This window comes from Poecile atricapillus, chromosome 12 (genome assembly GCF_030490865.1).
Source record: "Poecile atricapillus isolate bPoeAtr1 chromosome 12, bPoeAtr1.hap1, whole genome shotgun sequence".
NCBI classification, from domain to species: domain Eukaryota; kingdom Metazoa; phylum Chordata; class Aves; order Passeriformes; family Paridae; genus Poecile; species Poecile atricapillus.
Window position 1 is genome coordinate 13894365 of NC_081260.1, and position 22707 is coordinate 13917071.

Here is a 22707-nt window from a genome sequence, read left to right on the forward strand (position 1 = left end):
TCTTTTTGCAATTCTTGAGTTTAATTACTTCAGCATGTGGGTTCTTGTTATTCAGTCTTCCCCTTTCCATTGCAATCTTTCTTAGGAAAGTTGCACAAATACTTTTCCCAGACCTGTACATAAACCAGACACACAGATGCACAAACTTTTTTTTTTTTTTTTTTTTTTTCAATTTTCTTAAGCCTTGGTTTCTTAACTTCTTAAGAGAGAAAGTGTACTAAAAACCCATGATGCACTCAGACCCAGTATCTGACAGTGGGCTGCGCTGAGAGGAGAGGACTCTGAGACAGAGGAACATGACACTAATCCATGATGGAAATTACAATGCAACCAGTGCAGGGAGGTCAGAGGTGCAGATCAACCTCCCAAAGAACTCTGTTGTTGCATGGTGCTGTCAAACAGCACATCAGAAAAGCCTGGTTTTCACTGATTCACTCTTGGCAAAACTGTGACCTTTGGGAAGAAATTAACAAACCAAACCTGACCTGGGACAGATGCAACATGCTCGCTTCCCCCACTCCCTTCAGCTCATGAAAACTTGAGACTATTCAGCCCTTGGCCTCAACAAGTCAGCAAAAGAAAGACTGTGAAGGCTTGAATAAGACAAACTTGACAAAAGGCAATTCAAAAGATGGAAATGACAAGGGTCATGAGGTAACAACAGGTACAGAAGCACAGAAATAAAATGACACTGAAGGTATTACACACTCAGGAGCAGGACCTTCCTCTGCAACTCAGAGATTTGACAGTGAAGCACAAATCCAATAAAGTTGGGCCAGCACAGGTAACGTGCATTATCTAGCAGGCTTCAGAATATCTGCCTTGGATTCTTGAATGTAAAAGAGCTCAGCACTTACTGAACGTTAGAGAGAACAAAGCCTGCAGGTAGCCTGAATTCCTAAAACTGGAAAAAAAATGAAAGTAACTGTGCTGGTAGGAAATATCAGGTGATATTATCCAAGGATTTCTACCTGCATCCAGGCCTCTTGCAGCCCCAGCAGTTTGCTGTCACTTCAGCAAACACCCGGTTTGTGTGGGCTGGTGAAGCTGGGACATGCTTGGTACCAGCACACAACTTGCTGCGCCACTGACACCGGGGCTGGGTTCCACAGTGCAGCTGCTCAGAGAACTTGGGAAACAGTGCCAAAAGAAACTCTGGGGAAAGACTTTTTGGTGACGTAGACACCAAGTTTATATAATTCACTGTCAAAAGACTCAGATGCATCAGGCTAATTTGGCTTTAAGATTCCACAGGCAGTGGAAACTGCAGTGTGAAACCTGGTGTCCACACAGGGGCAGGGAGCAATAGCTGCTACCAGCATGGAGATACCCTAATGTGACAGCCTGTGTCAGTGCAAGGCACCCCAGGGCTCCCCCTGTCATTTCAGGGACAGTTGCTGGCCTTTGCTAAACATGAATCAGTCCTACTGACCATCTCCAAGGACACATGACCTGTGAAATGGGGGCAGGTTACCCCGGAACTGCCATGCAATGTGCATGAGAAATCAGCGCTACACAGGGGGGCAAGCACTTCCTACCACAACTCCTACAATCCAGGGCAATGGATGTGTGCTAGCATGTTAAAAAATAATACTCCACAGTTAAATGTCATTTTCCATAGGAAAAATGTTCCCTATACCTAGGAGCAAATCTAGGAGTACGAAAGTAATTTAAGCAGATGCAAACAATTGTAGCCAGTAACTATCAAAAAAGAAATCTCAAATTAAAAACAAAACTTAAAAACAACTTAATTCCAAACAGTAGGCAAGCCACCTATTGAAGCAGGCTCTTTAAACCCAGGTTTAAAATATTACACACCACATTACTATCCAGCTAATAAAAACAAACACCACCCCCCCAACAAAACAACCCAGCCAAACTTTACAAACAGGATACAAACAGATTTCCTCTTGCAATAAGAATATTGGATAAAAAGTTATGGAATACACTGTGGTATGTTTACAGGGTTGTTGTTCTTCCTCTCTGTCTGGTGCCTTCACTCCACCAGCTCTTGTTGTTGTTGAGCTTGTGTTCAGTTCTCCCAGATGTGCTCCCTGCTTGCAGCAAGAGAACTTCCATTTGTCTGCGCAGAGCAGGGTCCCCAGGAAGCAGGTGAGGACCGAGCTCACACTTTTTGCTGCTCCACTCCTTTGGTGGTTATTCCATAGCACTAAGCTGGTTACAGATATTCTATGAGTTCAAGAAATTTCTATCTCAGAGGCCTCATCTATGAAGTTAGCAACAGGACTGAGAAGCAGGAGTGGAAACAGTTTATACTCTCCATTCCCGTCTTCTGGGAGGAGAGGCGGATCACCCATTCCCAGAGTGTCCAGAGGCTCGGCCTGGCTTGCTGGAGCTGCAAGCGGCACAACGGTTCCACTGGCTGATGGAGGCTGGAGAACAGGTTTCTCCTCCAGGGGAGGCAGCAGAAAGTCTTTTGGATCATCCACCTTCCCTGCAGCTTCACCTGAAGGCAGCTCTTCAAATAAAGAAAGCAGAGGGTTGGCCCTGTACTGGATCAGCTGCATATCTGAGGGGAAAACAAACAGTTCAAACAGTTTCACCAACTGAAGGCTCTTATTCAAGGCAAAGAAACCTGGAGAGGTTGCTTCAAACTTGGTGCACTACAGGAAAGCCCAGGCTGGGCTGGGCCAAACCCTACACCCAAAGCTGTAAGAGTGGAGCCACTGCCCCTGTGCCTGGAAACATCAATGCCTGGAGCCCACTCCAAGCACTCACAGCATGCAGTGGCAGCCCTGTGGGAACCTGAGCAGCTCTGCCTTTGTGGGGGGATCACAGCTTGTGCAGGAGATATTGCCACAAGGGCATTTGCATTCAGCTCCCCACCGTGGCTCTTGTGTCACATTTCTATGTGCAGGGGGACTCAGAATGGGACCCATGTTTTCTATGTGAGAAACCACAGGGCACAGGATGGGCCTTTTAAGACTGTGGCTCAACTTCAAGATCAGTGAAACATCACAGTCTTCACAAAAAGCTTAAGCCCAGACCAAAGAAGGAGATATTACAAGCTACAACAATCCCATTTCAATATGGTTTTCAAAGAGTGTGGAACTGCCACACTGCTCAGTGCTCCTTCCTGCCCACCTTTGCTTCCTGCTGTTTCCCTCTCGCTTGCTCCCAGACCTTCAGTGCTCTCTGCCAAGTTTGCCATCTGAAACAGAGAGTTAAGATACACTATTTAACAACAACAAAAAAATAGAAGTCTTTACTGTCTGGTTAACAGAATTAGATGTGAAAGGAGGAGGAAAAGAGATGGAGCAGTGAGCCTGCACATGAAGGCCTTCACACAGAGGCTCTCAAAAGAGGCACAGTGAAATACAGACAAACTTAACTTTCTAAACAAAACAAACTTCTGTCTAGCAAATATTTGTTTTACCTTCCAAACTAGAAGCTTTATTATAATCAGTATTGTTGGGGTAACAGTTAAATGTGACTTCATCATGTAATTGAATTTTGCAGGCACTGCTTAAACACAGCTGCATTTTACATCAGTTGTCAAAGCTCTTCTTACTGGGAAATCCTAGTTTAAATATTATTTCAGGACTTCAACAAAAATAACACTTGCGAGAGTATTTTTTTAATAGTATGAATCAATTATAGGAACTGGACCAAGAGAAGTAAGTTTGTACTGAACTTCTGTGTATCTTCTGAGGAAATTCCATGGAGCCATGTTCAGAACAGCTATAGTGTATTGCATTACAATGTTCCTTTAGTATTTTTCCTTCAGTTTTCAGACAGGCATTCCAAGTGTATGACTGCACTAGGAATGCAGAACGGGAAATTATCTTGAGAACCCTCTTAAATTCCAACATGCCAACAGTGATAATTGAAACTGGAGTCAGCTGGATGAGATGAACCAGCAGTGTCACCCTGTGCCATGAACCCCGTTCCCACCCTTGAGTTGCATCAAGCAAGATTCAACTCCCAGCATCACATTCACTCTCCCCACCACAGAAGTAAATCTTACTCTTACATTTTCAATACCAGGGGGAGTTTCCATCAAGCTCATATCCAGGGCTGGCAGCTCCGGATTAAATGTCTGAAAATAAAACCAGACCGTATGTGAACTAATAAAGTTTTTGAAATCAAACTGCAGAGAGCTCCCGAAAGGACTGCAGGACCCAGTGTGCTGTTCCTTCCACTGAAGCATGGGGACAGTGGCACCTCCATGGACCTTCAGCTGGGACCTTCAAGCTGTGCCAATAAACTAATGTCACAGGAGGAGAAAAGGTTACCCTATTTCTCAGTGATTCCAGGGATACAGCTAAGTTTCACTCCATATCATCCAGCTGAATCAAATATACAGTCAGGATGTGATGGTATGTGATTAGCTTTGAGAAGGAAAAGTGAGGCAAATATTTTCCTTTTTTTTTTTTTTCCCTCCTTCAGTTCTGTAAAACGGGAATCCTGTACAACCTGGGAAAGGCTCCTAGTATTACCCTGTACACTGTCAACACCTAACAATCATTCTATTTGCAACTATTTGCTTTTCAAGATGTTCCTGACTCTTACCCATTACAACATGGAATAAACTAGCAGCATTTCATGACACAACAGTATTTCTCAGAAATCAGAAACAGTGACAAGACACTCACATCACTGAACGCTTCGGCACCGAAGTTGTACTGCTTCCCTGACAGCATTGCTTGGAGCTCTTCAAGGCTGGCATCGATGCAGTTCAGAAAATCCTGAATTTCCTCTCTAGAAAGACAAAATTACACAGCACTGTAAGGCACAGGTGGCAGGCAGAGCCTTCTCTTGCCCTACAGGGCAGGTTGCCTACAATCCAGAATAGCCAAATGGATGAAACTGCATTCCTGTATCACCTCTCACTCCAGCTCTTTGAGGTACAGGAACAAGGAAGACTACCTGAACATCAAGCACAACTACAGCTATCAGGTCAAAAAGCAGCTCCTCCTTCCTCCCTCATTTTAGTATCTGGTGAATGTTCTCAGATCCCAGCCTGTACATCAATATCTGTTTGAACAAAGGTCTGATAGCATTGCCCTGGGACAATAAATGATCAGCAAAGGGCTGGAAATAATCTGGCCCTGAAGGAACTCTACCTGCTTTGAAACATCAGCTTGCTGCCAAACTAGACATGTTTCCAGGGACAGTGGGCAGGACATGAGGGACAGTGAAGAACCTGAGAAGGCAGCTGCAGGCACAGTGCCCACACGACGTGTCTCACTATGCCATGAGGTGCTCCTGAACTGAATTCCCAGCACCGAGGAATGGTCAGTTCCAAGGCACTGCCCCACATCCTGCAGGAGGGAAGGTACAGCAGGGCCTTCAGACCATATGAGTGCTCAGAGCACCCCAGGCCCTCCTACCTGTTGCTGACCACAGCAGAAGAGCTGCAGGAGCAAGGGTTAAAGCTCTGTCCTGGATACAGCTCTCCTGCAGCCACAGTGGGGTGGGAAACCCACAAACTGCACCCCTGATCCAGGGCTGTGTAATCTGACAGGGCACAGCTTTGGGAAATGAAGGGAAACAGCTCTGTACAAATGAGGGGCAGAGAAGGAAAGGAACAGTGAGGTGACCACCAGGACAATCCACATCCAGGTCCCAGGAACAAAGTGCCCACAATGCCAGCCCGAGATCAGTGCCCTTTACCTGCTGCTTGGCAGCACCTGGCAGTGGCAGCAGTGGGCTGATGGGACACACTGATGGATGCACCAGCAGTCAGGCACAGGTGTTACCATAAAGGTGAGAGGGACACGTGCCCTTTTTCAGTGTGTGATGCCAACATTTGGCTTTTTCAAGCCCTGGTAACAAAGGTGCAGAGAATTCACTTCATCAATGACAATTCAAAAGCTAATTCCCTACATTCTGCCAAACAAGGCACCCTCCAAAACTCTGACAGGATCCCAAGGTGACAACAGGGTAACACTTTTCAGAAACAAGTTAATACCTGTCCAGCAAAGGATCATTCTGGTTTCCAGAGTTGTTCTCATTCAAGATGGAGTCAATTACTGACACTGGGTCCTCTGGAGCATTTGGCTGTGCAGCGTGGAGCTCCACAGCAGCCGTGCCGATTTCACCGGATTTGCTGACATCGTTTATAGGAACTGATGGGACAGGTTCTGCACAATTTAACTCACATGGCTGTGATACTTGACAAAGAGGTAAGCCAGGATCCAGAGCTGCCTGTGGCTCTCTAAAATGTGACCCAAACAGAAACAACACACAGGAGAATTTATCAATTGCATTACTATTAATTTCTGGTTTAGTATCCCAAATCTTAATAAGATTAGGCCAGTCAAGGACTAAAGTAACAAACTGGTCTTTAGAAAAAGCAGCAAAGTGGCAGATGAAGAATCTCTTACTACAGCTTACACAGAGACCATGCATCAGAGCAAAATACTTCTTTTTCCCAGGCAAAAAGCAGCAATATAGTATATAGGAATTAGGCAGGAGAGAAACTCGTAACAGACTCTGGAAAGATTCCAAATCAGTCCATATTTCACTCTGGGTATTAACAACTAAATGGGTCTTCAGTAAAATCTGTTGCCACACAGAGAATGCCTTCCCTAGGACATGCTTAGCGAGAGCAGTATTGCAACTGGAGATAAAACTATGTATCTCAATTTGTTAGCAACCTCTATACATTTTGGATTATTAGAAACCTAGATATGCATTCAGGTCCCTGCTCAGTTGAAAAGTCAAGCATGTGTTCATTTGTTGAACGGACAGAAAAGCCTCAGCAAATTAAACCTGTGATGCCCATCAGCCTGACAGGCCTCCAGGGACTCCTGAAGAGACATGAGCTCTGACAATGACAATGCTACATGCTGCAGAAGGAGAGCCTGCAACAGGCCTGGCATGCACAAATGGACGTTCAGAGACACATTCTGTTTCCCACAATCCAGATGGATTGCAAACATTAACATAACTACCCAGTTAAGAACCCAGGCATAAATACTTCATATACTCTGGACATACCTGGCTCTGCCACTTGTGTGTGCCACAGCAAGGAGGCCATTGGTGGCATTTTCCAGGGTGTCAGTGATATCTCGGATTATCAGACCTGTACCATTTCCATCCTCTTCATCTGCACTATGTTCAGAAAAAGCCATCTGCAGATACAGGACAGAATGAGTAAACCACAGGCTCTGACCTTTTCTTTTTTCGTACTGAAGCCCCATTCTCCTTGCAGCTTCTTTTTCCTGTTCACATTTCATGTGTGACCAGTTGCACTGATTTGTATGATTTTACAGCCAGAATGTTGCTCTAAAGCTGGCCATTACAAAAGGGAGAGCATTTGATTACCAGGTTAGGGTATTTGTAGCTATGAGGAAGACTGATATCACAGTGTATCATCCTGTCCAACCCACTGCCTCTGTCCCTGGGGAGACTTACAGCTTGGCCACTCTCCACAGGGATGCGGACATACTGACGACTGTACTTGGAGGGTGAAGCACCTGCAGCATCCGTGAGAGACCTGAGACAAAGCACAGCTTTAGTACATCCTGACTGCCAGAGGGAAGAGCTGCAGCAGTGCCAAAGACAGGCAGTAATGGTAATCATTCTTGCCCTCCTGAGAAGCCTGGCTTTTGTGTCAGGGAGGGTACTGCAGGCAGCCTGTGCTACACACACACACACGCTGTGGTTTGGAAGAAATCAGTCACATGTGCACATTTTGAGATCTACCACTTCTGATAACTGTGCTCTCTGGAACTGAAAATGTATAGAGTATTTTCTTCCCACCCGCTTTAGTGATAAGGAGGAAATACTTATTTTGTGCTTGACTGAACTTCCATCAGCTTTCTCAAGTTTGAATATACAAGTGATAAAAATACCTGTCACACAACAGAAACTGATTTATCCCTACAAATCTGACACTGATCTGGGACCTATCAAATAATTACCTTTTTCTTTTGACCCCAACAATATAATTTCCTCGCATCAAACTTAGTATAAATTGAAGAATCTAAAAAGGAGAAACAAAAGAAAGCCAAAACAAAGTGGTCAGCATAGCAATCCTAACATTAAATTCTTAATTCAGATTTTACTATAAAATGATATAGTTACATGACAGAAGTTAACAGGTATTTTAAAAATCCATTTGCAATGTATCTTAAAGAAGAAAGCAAGAGTTACAAACTGCATAGAAAAATTAGCCCACTTGCACAGTTGGCTTTTTTTGAAATGCAATATAACAGCACAAGTCACTAGAGGATTCCAGACCAGAAACAGCTGAGGAATAAACCAGAGAAATTTTTTTCCAGCGTGCAAGCTCCTACAGTTTCTGCGTTCCAAGTTCACTTCTCAAGTGGTCTAAGTGTATCCTGGTCCAAGATCTTTCACAGACTCCATTCCATGTGCCTGCAAACTCTCAAGTTCTGAGCTCCTGTTACCATGCACTGTCTCCACACACTGATATCCTACTATGACTTTTCCTTAGTGCTTTGCTCGTGGTTCTTTACTGTGCTACTTCTGGGACACTCAGGAACTGTGAACATTTTCTTTATGCTGTATTAATACAGCCTGTTCAGCTCTGTGTCATTTGTCATTCTACATAAGCAAAGAATGCCATGAAGTATCACAGAGGCAGGAATAAGGATGGTAGCACTGAAGATGCTGCAATGGTACCTTAGACAGCAGCTTCTGTTGTTGACTGTGCTTCTGCCTTAGAACTGCCACTTCTTTCCACAGGGCCTTATTTTCTCTGCAATGCAGAATAAATCAGAAGACAGAGGATGAACAGAGTTTACTTTATATGCTCTAGTTTTACAGCTTTCAAACTTTTAGAGTACCTCGCAGAACCAATGGCAACATTCCCTCTGTGGATAACTAACCCTCGGTTAATTTGATCCACTAGCATAAACTCTGGGTTAACTTAACTCCATTTTCCATCAACAGCATCAAACACTCACTTAATAAGGACACCCTCATCCTCTGCTGCTCCACCAATAATCTTTATCTGAAGTATTCCTTCAAAGCCTCAAAGCTGTTGAATAAGGACTTAGTGTTATACTCAGCCTGTTTCCAAACACTGACAGCCTTGGGACAGATCTAAAGGTGGTTTGGTTGTTTTTCTTTAAGGAACAGAGAGAGAAAGGTATCTTCTGAACTCTGGTTGATATCTGCAGGCATACCAATGACCTGAATGAGTTACCAGTGCCTATATGAAGGGGATCTGAGAGAACAGAGATGAGGATGTGCAAAGTCCACTTTCAGTTAGAAAGAAAACAAAACACCAATTGTCACTCACTGCATCTAATCCTGTTTGTATTCAAAAAATTAAATGTTTTTATTGAACTAAAAAACTACTACAGGTGCTGGCAACCAGAGTGAAATCTCAAGGCAGCCAACAAACTCCCAGTCTAAATCACCAGTCATGACTGAATTACAAAACCAAACAAGATTCAGAATGTTGTGTGGGGTGGAATGGGCATTCTCAGGAAAAAATATAGCTTCACCTGTTTCCAGTTCAAATGAAACCCATATTTAGCCAATCTCCATCAGATATAAGCAACATTCAATTCAGAAGTGCCCCGAAACAGCCGAGTCTACCTCTTCATGTTAGCCAGCCTGACATCCATGTTGTTCTGCTGCTCTCTCATCTCCTGCACCTCAGACAGGACTTTGTGCAAATCCTCTGTGCAGACCTTGAGATCCTCAGTTCTCACTGCAGACACCTGGAACAGGTACACACGCTTTACTACAAACAGAGCATGCTCATTGCTGCAGGGAGAGTGCAGTCAGCCTGCAGGGCAGACCAAGCCCCATGGAAAGACCAGGTAAGACTGCAAGTCTTACATGGCACAAAACACCACAACTGCTACAGGTGACAATCCTTAGGACAGGCTGCACTGTATATAAAAAGCAAGATGCCAATGAAAACATGAGATTAGTACTTCCTGCTTGGAGACAGTACATTCATGACTGTAATTCACAATAAAGACCACTGACTGCAAAGGGCTTTCTCTGGGGGTTCTCTGCCAGGCTTGGTGACAGTTTGCCCTCTAGTGTCACAGAGCGTACACCAGCCAAAAAAACCCCACAGCTGATAGTGGAAGAACAAGATGATCACATTCCTTCTAGGTGTGGGTAAATCTGCCAGCAAAGGAGTAACTTAATTTCCATGAACTTACTGGGAGATGAAGGCATCTACTTAGATGCATTCTACTCAATCTGAAAATCTATCCTGTACCAGTTGAATTGCAGATTCCCCTACTGGTGTTTCCTCTACTACCTCTCAGCTCAGTGATTCCAAAGTTATGGAGACTTGTCTGCAGAAAGAAGAGTCCAAATTGCTCTTCTGCTCACAGCACAATCCGTGAATGCTGCTACTTCAAATGATGGTGGAAGAACCATCGGCGAGCAAAGAGTTCACAGTCTCCTTCCTGCACTTCTATACTAAACATTTTCCAGTTCTTTCAGCAACTCTCTGCAGCAGAAGCATTGCTGGCTGCAACACAATTCAGGATTTTGAAAAAGACAGGTTTATAGTGCATCACATGCATGTGTCTGAATGACACACCCAGGTTTTGTGGGCATGATTTTGAACATCATATTGCCAAATTCTGACTAGAACTGAGCCACACAGAGCTGAACAAGGTGCCCCTCCCAACCTACAGCCTGCTGGGAGTTTTATTGTTACTCTGCTAAATTCCAAGTAGGCTGTGAAAGCATCCCATGTGGATTCCAACGGGGAGGTGAAAACACCAATGTGGGATTGGCCTGCTGAGGCATGAGGTAACTTCTGTGCAGGTTGGCTCACAGGTCTTGTCTTCCAAAGGGGAGTGGAATAGTCAGAAACGAATCTATGGTGTTATAAACCAACATCCCATCCCTTTGTGCTGGAACAGACACAGTTGTTGTGCAATCACTTCTCAGACATGACTAACTACTTTCTTGACACAATCCCATGGTACAAAGGATGGATTGAAGGGTCTGACAGTTCTCCTCCCTGTCTGCAGTCTAGATGCTTTGCTTTTGCTGCAGTTAATAACTTATGCTAATGTACACAGGGTGCATCCCAAATGGAATTCAAGGCTGTCTGATTTCTCTTTTGCACACCACCTCTCTGTGGGAAGACAACCAAAAGCTGCAGGAAGTGGGTGGAAATTCCAAATGCAGCCAGCTAGCCTCTAAAAAAACAAGGGCCAACCTAAATTCTGCCCAAGTACAAGGAACCGAGCTTCAGAGTCCCCAACTGGCTAATCATGGTGTCTAGTCCTTGGGTGCTGAAGCACTGGCACAGGCTGCCCAGGGAAACTTGGCTGTCCCATCCCTGGTTGGACGGGGCTTGCAGCAGGCTGGTCTAGTGGGAGGTGTCCCTGTCCATGGCAGTGGGGGGAATGAGATGAGCTCTAAAATGCCTCCCAACTCAAACCATTCTGGTGTTCTGTGAAGACACACAGGCTATCTGCACACCAGCAGAGCTGAAAGTGAAAGGGAGTAAATAAAGCAAGTCCTGCATTCAAATCTGCAGTGCTGACAGAGGCTTCAAATACAGTTTACAGCCAATACTGGAATATGGCCCCATTCCAGGCAGTAAAAGAGGAAGAAAATTAATGACTTTTTTACAAAAAAAAATCACTAGCATTTCCTGTACAACAAAGAATGTCTTTCACCAACCTATTCAACACTTCATACCAATGTCCTTGGCACTGAGCAGAGCTTTAGTCTTTCCATCTAGAACACTCCACCCAGTGCACCACCCCTGGGACACATGGTGCCACACCTGACGTCACCCTGCACCTGCCCTGCCAGGCGTGCACGCTGGGACACGCCGGTCACAGCAGCGGGGGGAGCACAGGCCTGAGCCACAGCCACTCAATTGATTCTGGCTCCAAGCAGGGGCAGCTCAGTGAAGAATCAATCCAAACATAATTGTGGCTCTCCAGCCTACCCTGGGCTTTTATTACCCTGGGCAATGCAGCCACACCTGACGACAGCCTAAAGAAAAGATTCTGCTGTTCAAATGTCAACGTGATGTATCATGATACTCTCTTCCTCAGGATATTATGGGCTGTAATGTGCCAATAGAGGATAAATATCTGTGCAGAAACAGGTCAGACAAGGCCTGAACTTACACAAGAAAAGCAGAAAGTGCTCATAAGGATGTAGCTTAGTGGCAACACATTTTTGGAGGGGCAATATAATTTACGCAAACTCATCCAAATTAACAAGTTACTGATGACTTTGCTAATTTTTAATGAGTGCCAAACAGGAATGTATTTTCTTTTGCTTCTTTCACTTTGTGCCTTTCTTGCAGTTGGAGATGCTGACAGAACTGCAGACCATGGTAAGCTGCAATCAGGGATATAACTCTGTGGAGAAGGGCTGTGGTTTGATGATGATGTAGAACATGGTCCTACCCCAGTTGACAACCAAGAGCTGAGCAGGTTTTGTCTAAGCACTGGCACAAGGAGGCCCAGCCAGGCACTGGCCTGTCATCATGAGGGAGTTTCCTTGGTTCCCACGGTATTTGCTGGCTGTGTTTGAAACACCCATATGTGCTCCTGATAAGCCACTTTTCGTAACTAAGTGAATGAAATATGTGCTTAGACTATACCTTGCGCTTGATGTTCTCCAGTAAATGTGCCTTGCCTTGCTTGAAGAAAGGGTGCTGGAACTCAATGACTGAGCTTTTCTCTGCTGTAATGATACCATTCTCCAGAGCAATCACCTTCCTGAAACCATCTGTGGAGAGGAAATCAACAAAGGCATTTCTTCCAGTTGAAAGCTGACTTGGAATACATACAGCTTAAGAAAAGTCCAAAACATCCACTGCACTCCAGTTACTGGGAGCAGAAACTATGAAAAACAGCCAAGGTGGCTTTTGTTGGTGCTCAATGATTTCATTGCTCTGATCTTCACAGCTAGAGAATATGTCCACAGTACCACTGGCTGCCCTTGGCAGGCTGCACACCAGAGGCCAGTGTGTGTCTGTGGGAAAGATAGCCATGGCCAAACCATCACAGCCACGTACAAACCTTCCCAACAGTTAGTTAGAAATGAGATTTATTATGACATCTTGAATAGCATCATGTCCCAGTGTATGCAGAGGAATGGTACACTTTCCCTTTTAACCTTGACAGCTACACATCAAAACAAATGCTTTCATGTACCACCATGGTCTACAGAATAAAGCAAGGCAGAGAAGTTAGTTCTTTGCCTGCCTAAGCAAACACCTGCAGCAGAGCACCTTCTTCATACTAGACTGCCTGCACAAAGTAAGATATTGCCAGTTCTATTTCCATCACGGCTCAAACACCACAGGCTAGATGCATGATTCAGCTAACAGGCCAATCCACGTCTCTCCTCAGTCAAGGTTTTAACACAATTAATGCACTCCAACTATTATTAGAAAGCCAGGATATATCCAGCAGGAAAAGGAGGCTGCCACTACATTGTATATCTACATAGGAGCATTTGCTTTTTTTTTCATTTATCCTGGCTACAAGGGAAGAGACACTTGTTTTTTTTGGATTATCCTGTCATTTAAGTGATGGATCTTACAAACACAAGCACATGACACAAACAGGAGCATCTACCCTCTGTCCAGAGACTAAACAGATGTGCTGTAGGTTACAAAACCTATATAGGCATCAGCTGGAGAGATCAGGCAAACCTACTGTGCAAGGACAGAGAGCTCTTCTCCGAGAGTCTGAAATTCTAACTAAGGCAGCACCTCCTGGGATGTTGGCCCTTCACTGGCCCCAGAAGCTTCTGCAGTTATTCCTGATGGTTCCTGCAGCCCTGCATGCTGCACTGTTCCCCTGAGCCACCCTCACTGCACCCCTCTGCCTGGCCATGCTGTACATCTGCTACCTAACACTGCCAAGTGATGCTCACTGGTTGAGCAGAGAAAACATAATAAAATATAAAAAACAATGAGAAATGTAGTCCAGCTTGGCCCATCAGCAGGACTGATCTGGTTCCAACACCAGACTGCCTGCAAAGCAGACGAGAGCAGTGGTAGCTCCAAAATACAGGAAATTTTTTTTTCACATTCTAGGTATAAGGGTTATGCACAGCCTCTACTCCCCTGGGTACACACGTTTGCTGCAAGACCAACCTCAGGGAACCTTACACTACCTTTAGTTACCAGCACACTGCATTCCTACAGCTGTTACTCAAAAGGACTTGTAGCTAGAACACAAAAACCAAACAGTAAACCAAGCTCTACCATCAGTCTTTTCTTTTGCAAAGCAAACTCAAGGCCAGGGCTCAGGTTTCTAGAGATGAAAAACTTTCCAAGTCCCATTTGCTTGTTTAAAGAAATCCAAACAAAGCCAAGTAGCTATGAACTTGGCAGACAGAGTGTGTAGGAACTACTGATGCTTACACATGTTGAGCTGCCGTATGAAGCTGGAGATATTGTTGTGTTTGAAGTACTTGGGGAGCAGCTCCTTGGCAAACCTCTGCTCATCCAGAATGCAGAAATTCTCGCCATTCTAGGAAATAAGCAGAAGTAACAGTTAGTGAATAAGCACAGCTTTTCTAAGGTGTTGCCCTTACATGAAGATCATAAATCAGCAGAGACTGTTCTGACAGCAGAGAAAGGCAAAAGACTTTGCTAAGTCAACTGTCTGTGGGAACACTTCTGAGTACTTGGGACTGGACTAAAAGGTTTGAATTCAAAGACACAATTACACAAAACACTTCTACTGAACAGGGAATTTTCTTAAGGCCCTGACACACCCATCTTAATCCAAAGCAAAACTGTTCTAAAAAACCTGTTCCCTTTGTCCCCAGGAAGCATTAGCATTGCACAAGCCCAATGGAATTCATGCCACTAGAGAGATTTCATCTCCCTTCATCAGCCTGCCCAGCTCCTGACAAGATTCTTCCATTGTACGTGCTATGTCATCACTAAAAATAACCACGTAATGTTGCTGAGTTACCGAAAGTTCAGACAACACAACCCAGCGGTGACCAGGGTGACACCAGCAGTGCCGGATTTATCACATGCTCAGGATCAAACTTCCTGGAAACAGGAAGAGCTTTTTGCATCACTTTTATGTTGTTCATGAAGAAAACAAAAACATTGTGTTTCTTTTAATCTTTGTCTTTATAAAGGGCAAACGGCTGGAAAAAAAGTGGAGAAAAATCCTACGGATTTAAAAATTACAGGGAACAAAAATAAACACAGTGCGTGTCTGGGGTGTCTGGTCGGTGTGCCCGTGCTCTGTGCCCGCGGGGCACATCTGTCTCCGCTCCGGAAGGAAAATGGACAGTTAATGGCTCCTGAGAGCGTCCTTTCACCGCTCTGAGCTGCAGCCCGGGGATTCGGGACTGTCCCCGAGGGATGTCCCGCTGCGCCAGCACCGCCGCCGCGGGCCGCACGCGGGGAGGGCCCGGGCAACGGGGGAGGGCCCGGGCACGGCCCCGCGCACGCCGGTCCGCCAGCACCCCCGCAAGCGGGGCGGGGAGGCGGGCTCGGCACGCTCCGGGCAGCCGGGGACCCTCCGCCACCGCCCGCCCGCAGAGCTCCGCAGCCCCGGCCCGGCGTCCCCACCACCCTCGAGTCCTTCGCGCGGGCCTCCCCGGGCCGGGCCCGGGCGGCCACCTCACCCTGCTCCAGCAGATGACGTCGTCGCTGTCCGGATCCTCCAGCAAGGCCCAGAGCTTGGCGAGGAAGCCGGGGACGGGCGCGGAGGCGGGCGCGGGCGCGGCGGGGGCGGCGGGGCCGCGGGGCAGCGCGGGCGCCTCCCGCATCCTCGGACCGCGACGCGCCGCGCGAGCGGGGCCGGGCCGCGCGGGGCCGCGCGACGCAGCGAGGGGCGGGGCCGGCGCGCGGAGCGGCCGCTGATTGGCGGAAGCCGCCAGACCCCGCCCCTCGCCCCGGCGGCCGCGAGCGTGACTCTTGTTGTGCTCCCGGGGGAGCGCGCGGCCGCGTGACGTCACCGCACGCATTTAAAGGGGCCGCGGCCGCCGCCCCGGTCGGTCCCTGGGGAGCGCTCTCCCGGTGCCGCCGCCGGTCCCGCCCAACAGGTGGGTGCCGCTGGCCCCCTGCCGCAGCTCTGCCCCCGCCCGCCTTCCCGAGGCTCCCCGCACCGAGCCCTGGGCGGGGCGGGCAGGTGCACGGCGCGGATCGGGCTCCGAGGCGCGGCTCGGCTGAGGCGCGGCGGGGCCGAGGCGCTCCCGCAGGTGCGGGGCGGAGCAGCCCGGCCCGCCCTGTGGGCGGGAGCGGGCGCGGTCGGCGCTGCGGGGCCGGGCTGGGCTCGGGCTCGGTCAGCCCGCGGAGGAAGCGTCCCTTTGTCCCTCCCGGGCCGGTCCCCGCCGGCGCTCCCGCGTCCCGCTCTGCAGCCCCGCCGCGCCGCCTCCCGCTCCGCACGTAAGGGATGAGCCGTCCGTCCTTCTGCCGTCCTTCTGTGCTTTCCCCTCGCTCTCGGGCTGTGGTTTCCCTGTAGTTGGGTGTCGGGGAATATCTATGCATCGTCCGCCTGGATCAAATGGGAGCTGGATCCCACCAACCCGCCTGAAATCTGATTTTCGTTCATTTGTGATTCCTGTGCTGTCGGGGACCCGGTAAAGGATAGTCGTGGGGGAGGATTCTGTTGTAAAGTACAAGGTTCAGGGATGGATGTAATATAAAACTCGGGTTGGTTTTGTTTTTTTTTTCTTTTTTTACTTTTCCTTAATCAAGGCAAATATTAATATGAAAGAAAAATGTAAAAAACCCTTTTGATAGGAATTTAGCTACTTTCACCTTGCACTAATCGGGTAACTAAATGGTGATTAGTTACTGTGAAGGGTATGTGAGCACAGAGACTTTGTGTCATCTGCTACATCTCCATTCAGGGATATTTCTTGCTGTTCCCTAGAATTACCCCAGAGGTGTGTGCGAGGTTGTGGTGAACTCCAAGCAGAGTCCAGGTGGGACTCTTGGAAAGCCTTGGGAAGGCTGTCCCAAGGACATGTCCTTGACTCTTCAGTGGCAGAGGCCAGCACGGAGTGGCTGTGTGTGACCGCCCTGCCCTGCCGGGCGCCGTGCGGGGGCTCGGAGCGGTGAGCAGCGGCTCTGCCACCGCGGGATTGTCTCCAGGGGCAGTTTTCACGCCCAGCCTTGAGAGCCGCTGTTCTCCCGTGCTGTGGTACTGCCTGCACATCACGGAGATGAGAGCACACAAAGACCAGCCTGCCCCGGCTGCCGGCGCTCCCGGGCCTTGAGGAGGCCGCCCTGTGCTCAGGAAGCTCCCGCGAACTTTGCCCTGAGCTGACACGAGGGCCGCAGCTTGGGCTGAGTCAGGAGCATCTCGCTGCCCTTCCCTCGGGGTGTGTGTTGGCAGGGTGGCAGCTCTCAGCCTGAGGACGGGTGCTGCTGTTTCTTTCCACATTGCTGTCAGCACTGCCTTTTGCTGGTCTGCTGTGTGAAACGGCGCAGGTATGGCTTTCCAAGCTCCTTCCTTTGAGTCGGCATTGGCACAGAGGGAATCAAAAAGGGTATTTTACCTCCCTGTGAACAGCAGCAGGGAATAAGTCTGCAACTGAGTAGTGTGTAGGGGTGGGCATGAGCTAGTGTGCTGCTGTTGTTCCCACACTGCTGAAGCTACTTTGAAGGGGCTGTTCTGTATCCGAGTTTTTATCAGCTGTATGACCAGGAGCTTATGAAGGGGACTGGCTGCTGGAGCCACTGGAGCAGAGCTATACTGTGTTGACCTCTAAATCTGAGATTCCTACAGCTCCCTTCTGAGAAAGGAGGGAAAGAAGGTGTCTCGAAACTTTGTCCAATTTAATGACTAATTGGAAACAGCAATACTTGGTTATCATTAGCTTCTGGGAATAGCACAGCATGTTTGGAGATCAAGAAGAGAAGCTTTGGAAGATGTTTAGTCTATTGCCATGTGCTAGGGTTGAATCATGTCTGTTGGGTATCAGATGTTAGAAGAGGTTTCAAAGCAGCTCTGTGTGATGCTGTGCTGACTGAAAGCTTACAGAATATCCAGTTTTGCTGTGGGCAAACCTTATACATTCATGCTGCTGTTACAAAGACAGTAAGAATAAATAATGACAGTCTATGAAAAACCTTGCCCTGGTGCTGCGTCACCATCCTTTTCTGTATGAAAAGGAAAACTGATTCTTCTGAGTTTTCTTGCTAGGTCACATTTCTTATTCTCTTGCTTTCTCTTTCTCTCTGCTATTCTGAGTTGCTGTTACATGTCTCAAGAGCTGTATCTCAGCATCTTGGTTAGGTGCGGTTTGTTTGTTGGCTACATCCAGCTTTGTTAAGGGTCTCATTGTGTGAGAACTTTTGTAGTCATTTTCATGTGATTTTTAAATGCAGTTTAATCCTTCCTTATCTTTTGGTGTAATTCTACTGCCCCATATTGCATCAGCTTCTCCTTCACACAGGCATTTCTTTGAGCCTGTATTCACACAACTGTGTTTGATTTTAGACAGTTTCCCCAACTTTTTCCCAACTCTCTAAGGAGTATTTCTAATGCTTATTGCTAACAAGCTTGGTGTCAACTGGAAGTTTTATGAGTAAGCTACTTATTGATCAAAATCATGGGGAAAAAATGGAACAGAAAGGAAAAACCTTGTGCAGCCTATTTGAGATGTACTCCTGGGTTACAGATAGCTGCTTGCTAAGAGCCATCTTTAAAATGTTAAAATTTAAAATTACTTCATAGTGACTAAACTGTACTTTCTCAGGTGACTTAGAATAGAGGGATCTTGGAGACAGTCTACAATATACAGATACTTGCTCAGAACTATTTCCTTGAGCTTTGTATGTGGCCCTGTAAGATGATTTGGAATGTGAGCAGTAGTGAAAAAAAGGGTTAATTAAACTATTATGAGAGCTGCACATTTGGTACTGGGGACTCATTTACCAAGGCATGCTCTCCATACACCTCGTGTGTCAATTTGGTTACAGAGTGATTTCCTTCTTTAATATTTGAGTAATGATCCCCATAGTACTTACACCTGATTTCTTCAAACTCTCTCGAAATGTCCAGCACCTTCAAACCAAATGGTCATATTCTGTTTCATTCTTTTTGTGTTTCTCAAACAGGTGTAGCTTCCAAAAACGCCTTCCCTGTAGGCTGCGATGGGATCAGTCTGGTGGTTGCTGCTCTGCATCCCTGTGCTGTCACCCACGTTTGCTGGGGGTGTCACCCGAGTCTATTACCTGGGGATCCATGAGGTGAACTGGAACTATGCTCCAACGGGGAGGAACGTGCTCGCTAACCAGAGTATCGCACGAAACCAGTACGTTGGCTTCTAGCAGAATTTGGTCTGGGGCTGGCCTTAAGCTGTCATTTGATGTGTAATTTAATGAAAGTATTTTGGGGCATCTGAGCAAGCAAGAGACACACTCCCGTAGATTGTGATCTTTATGAGCTTAATGTTTAACTTGTTTTATGCTCCTGTGGTAAAACCCGTGTCAGTGGGAAAAGGGATGGTAAGTCTGGAGAGTCCAGAGCCCATACACTAGAGAGAAGTGTACAGAGAAAAAAACATGGAACAGAAAATAGAGCAGATACAGAACAGATAGTTCTAAAATTGCCCAGATTTTGCAATACTCTACCCTGGAGTTTCATTTTGCTTAGTTCCAGCTGGTGATCAGCCTGTTTATCCTGAAGCATGTTGACTTTTCATCTTTATATAAATGACTTCACAGAGCCAGCTTGTTTTTGTTTCAGTGGAATTTCAAGCCTTAGACTTAATGGGACTTCCTGCATGGGATTTTAGGGGCTGTTTGAAAAACAGTTTTGTTTTTCTTGCAACAGTAAATCTGGAAACTGCAATAATTGGTTTGAGTTACTACACAAACAGTGTTTTGGGTTTAGCTTTCAAAACCTCAAGCCTTTTTCTTTGGTCAGTGTTTTTTTGTGTGTGTGGTTTGTTTTGTTTTTTAAAAGGTTTCCATGGCATTTTAAAGGCATTTGTGCTTTTTTTCCTTACCCTCATTTTCTGTGGCAAATAGCTGGTATTTTTTAACCTGCTCTCCATAATAGGTAACACTCAGGTTCAGACAGCTCCTTCAGAAGCAGCACAGTGGGAACAGGAAGGGAGTGCAGAAACATCAAGGTCTGTTAGTTTTTCTCTGGAAATAAGTAATTTTCAGTCTGTTCTGTGAAGATGCTGTGTAGATGTAAATAAGTTCATAGGAAACACCCAAAATTCAGGGTTAATTAAGACTCCTAAAGTGATAATGAATGTAGTGGATTTTGTTTGGTTTCTCTCATAATACATGAAGAGAAGGGAATGAAATTCAGGACAATGGAACTTAAAAGCAATTTAAAAACTGTTGTCACTGCAAACAATTAATGGGACCTATTTTTGCAATGGTTACAGAAATGAAACTACTGGCAATTAGGAAGGGATGACATGTTGATATGATTGATAGAGATAGCAAATAATTTCAAGGATTTTTTTTTGTTGTTGGGAAGAAGTGGACTGTGTGGGGGAAAAGAGACACATCTGTAAAACAAAGTGTGAATTATCTTAAAATCTTTGCTGATAATGGCTGCAGGGATGCCTTGGCAAAGGCCTGAACTCTGGATTGTATAGCCAGAGCCAAGCCCTGCCTGTTTTTGAATGATGAGGACAATGCTTAATATTTGGGTCTCCACTGTTCATTCTCTGAGATGTGCAGTAGAGTTTCCCTCCCTTCCAGGGCTGCTCTGCTGCTGTGGGTGATCAATCCAAAGGGAGAAGTGAGGGGAGTGACCTTGGTTCTCATTTAGGCTGGTTCCACTAATACCTGGACTGTGATTCATCTCTTATCTATTAAGAATTACCCATAAAGAGCAAATATGCTCATGAGTTAAACTTTAGTACCTGTATGAGGTTTTAACTCTGGAAGCTGGTTATATGCTGACTATGTTCCTGCCTGACTCGTCTGCCACTCTGGAAGGAATTTGGAAACTGTTAAGTAGAAGATCGTCTTTCAGACTTAAAATTTTGGCCAGAGAGCTCAGGACTCCACTCTACCTGTCTTGTAATTTAGCTAGAAATGCCACAAAGGAACCAAAGTGAGTTTTGAAGAGCCCAGTGAAGGCTGAAGGAAGCATGAGAGGGGTTCTCCCAGTGACACCCACATGGGATTGTCTGGGAATTCTGTTCCCATTTCTTGTTTGCAGGGCACAGGCCAGGGTGCACTTTTTGTCTGTTGGTGAAGAGCTGGGGTTGAGGTTGTGACCATGTGTGGCTGGCTTAGAGCATCCCATCTAATGCCAAAGTTTTTGGCTGCACCCTGGAAAGTGGAGTGTCACCATCACTCTGCTGCAGTATTGACCAGCTGTTGTGTATAATGATGACTCATAGTGCCTTTCCTTTTGAACTCGACAGCCAGGCCTCAGAATTCCTGCAGTCTGGGAAAGACAGGGTGGGAAGCACGTACAAGAAATCTGTCTATAAGCAATACACGGACTCCACATACACCGCTGAGATCCCCAAACCTGTCTGGCTGGGCTTCCTTGGGCCTGTCATCCGAGCAGAAGTGGGGGATACCATTCAAGTGCACCTAAAAAATTTTGCTACTCGCCCGTATACAATCCATCCTCATGGTGTTTTCTACAAAAAGGACTCTGAAGGTAAATGAGCTACTGCCATCATGGAGACAGATTTTTCTCACTGGTAATTTAGGAGTATGCATGGAGGACAACTGTCCATAAAGCCCCAGCTGGAAAGCAACTGCCTTTGGGTGTTTGATGAAGACACTAGGTGTTGGGGCATGGGTCGTGGGGCTGGAGTCCTGACTTGGGCCCAGGTTTCTTGATTTTAGAACCTCCAAAACACTGATCAGTTCTAGAGATTGTAGAAAGACTGTCTGTGGGGGTACAGTGCAGAATGGAAGGCACTAGGCAGAATGGAAGTAATCCTGCTGACTCTGTGCTGTCCTGTTTGCTGGGGAAGTTGCCTTACAGTGGCTCTATGCCTCAGTGCCTCTTTGAGGAAGTGATGATTAAACACTATTTCAGCATTGGGATGGTGAGTCTCAGTTCAGTTTAAGGTTACATGTGTGGGCATCTTGGCTCTTCTTGAATGGATGTTGTGATTGCTCAATTGTTCTAGGATCCCTGTATCCTGATATGTCCCCCCAGGATCAGAAGAAGGATGATGCTGTTTTCCCAGGAAGGAATTACACCTATACTTGGACTGTCCCTGAAGATCACAGTCCAACTGCTGATGACCCAAACTGCTTGACCTGGATCTACCACTCTCATATTGATGCACCAAGGGACATTGCATCTGGATTAATTGGGCCTTTACTTACATGCAAAACAGGTAAAAACAACTAGAGAAAGCAGCTGAGGCCTGCAGTTCCATAATGTAAAGGTCTTGTGGTGACATGAACAAGGATAGGATGTGAAGATACTCTGGTGTGCAGCTTCCAGCTTCAGGGGGAAATGCAGCTTGGTTATAGAGGACAGTACCTGGGTTCTAGCTGGATTCTGGTCATTGCATTGCCCTTATCCCTTAATGGTTGGGCAGGTGAGCTCTCAGGCCTCTTGATCCAAGAGAGCTGCTTGAATCCATGGTAAAAGCAAGACTCTTGTCCAAGATCTAGTTTGTGTATGAAAAACATGGTGACTGGCTGGTTTGAGCAGGAGTGAGAAGACTGAAGGTGTTGTAGTTGAGGCCTGCAGTGGCAGAGATGCTTGGGAGAGAGATCTGTATTGGCAGGGATGTATTGGAAAAGTGTGAGCTTGCCACTCTGTGGTGAGCTGTGAGGATGGTGGGAAAGCATCTGTCTCCAGCTCATGTGACAAG

General features: G+C 46.5%; 2 protein-coding genes across 5 annotated transcripts in view; one reads left to right on the plus strand and one right to left on the minus strand.

Annotated features, from left to right (window-relative positions):
• Window positions 1-15933, minus strand: LOC131583405 (heat shock factor protein 3-like). The gene is made up of 13 exons (XM_058847441.1): window positions 15556-15933; window positions 14327-14435; window positions 12551-12678; window positions 9541-9665; window positions 8617-8692; window positions 7893-7954; window positions 7384-7465; window positions 6967-7100; window positions 5936-6181; window positions 4617-4722; window positions 3995-4060; window positions 3106-3172; window positions 1-2530 (listed from the first exon to the last, which is right to left on the minus strand). Exons 1-13 carry the CDS (start codon window positions 15895-15897, stop codon window positions 2199-2201), a joined length of 1875 nt encoding a protein of 624 aa, XP_058703424.1. The 5' UTR covers window positions 15898-15933; the 3' UTR covers window positions 1-2198.
• The window catches only part of HEPH (hephaestin), a 21962-nt gene continuing 15157 nt past the window's right edge, over window positions 15903-22707 (plus strand). The window contains exons 1-4 of one of the 4 annotated variants that reach the window (XM_058847433.1): window positions 15903-15975; window positions 19001-19197; window positions 21283-21527; window positions 22009-22221. In XM_058847433.1, coding sequence (XP_058703416.1) covers window positions 19037-19197; window positions 21283-21527; window positions 22009-22221 — 619 coding nt within the window. In that variant the 5' untranslated portion in view covers window positions 15903-15975; window positions 19001-19036. Of the gene's footprint in view, window positions 15976-16003; window positions 16319-16353; window positions 16513-19000; window positions 19198-21282; window positions 21528-22008; window positions 22222-22707 lie in introns of those variants that run through there. The other 3 variants (XM_058847432.1, XM_058847434.1, XM_058847435.1) reach the window with 3 other exon arrangements.

Coding starts and splice junctions, on each gene's coding strand:
- LOC131583405 (XM_058847441.1), bottom strand. CDS start 15,897: ATGCGTGCGGTGACGTCACGCGGCCGCGCGCTCCCCCGGGAGCACAAC. Junction 8,693..9,540: donor AGGCTGGCTAACATGAAGAG/GTAGACTCGGCT, acceptor TCTGCATTGCAG/AGAAAATAAGGCCCTGTGGA. Junction 7,955..8,616: donor AACAGAAGCTGCTGTCTAAG/GTACCATTGCAG, acceptor TCTCCTTTTTAG/ATTCTTCAATTTATACTAAG.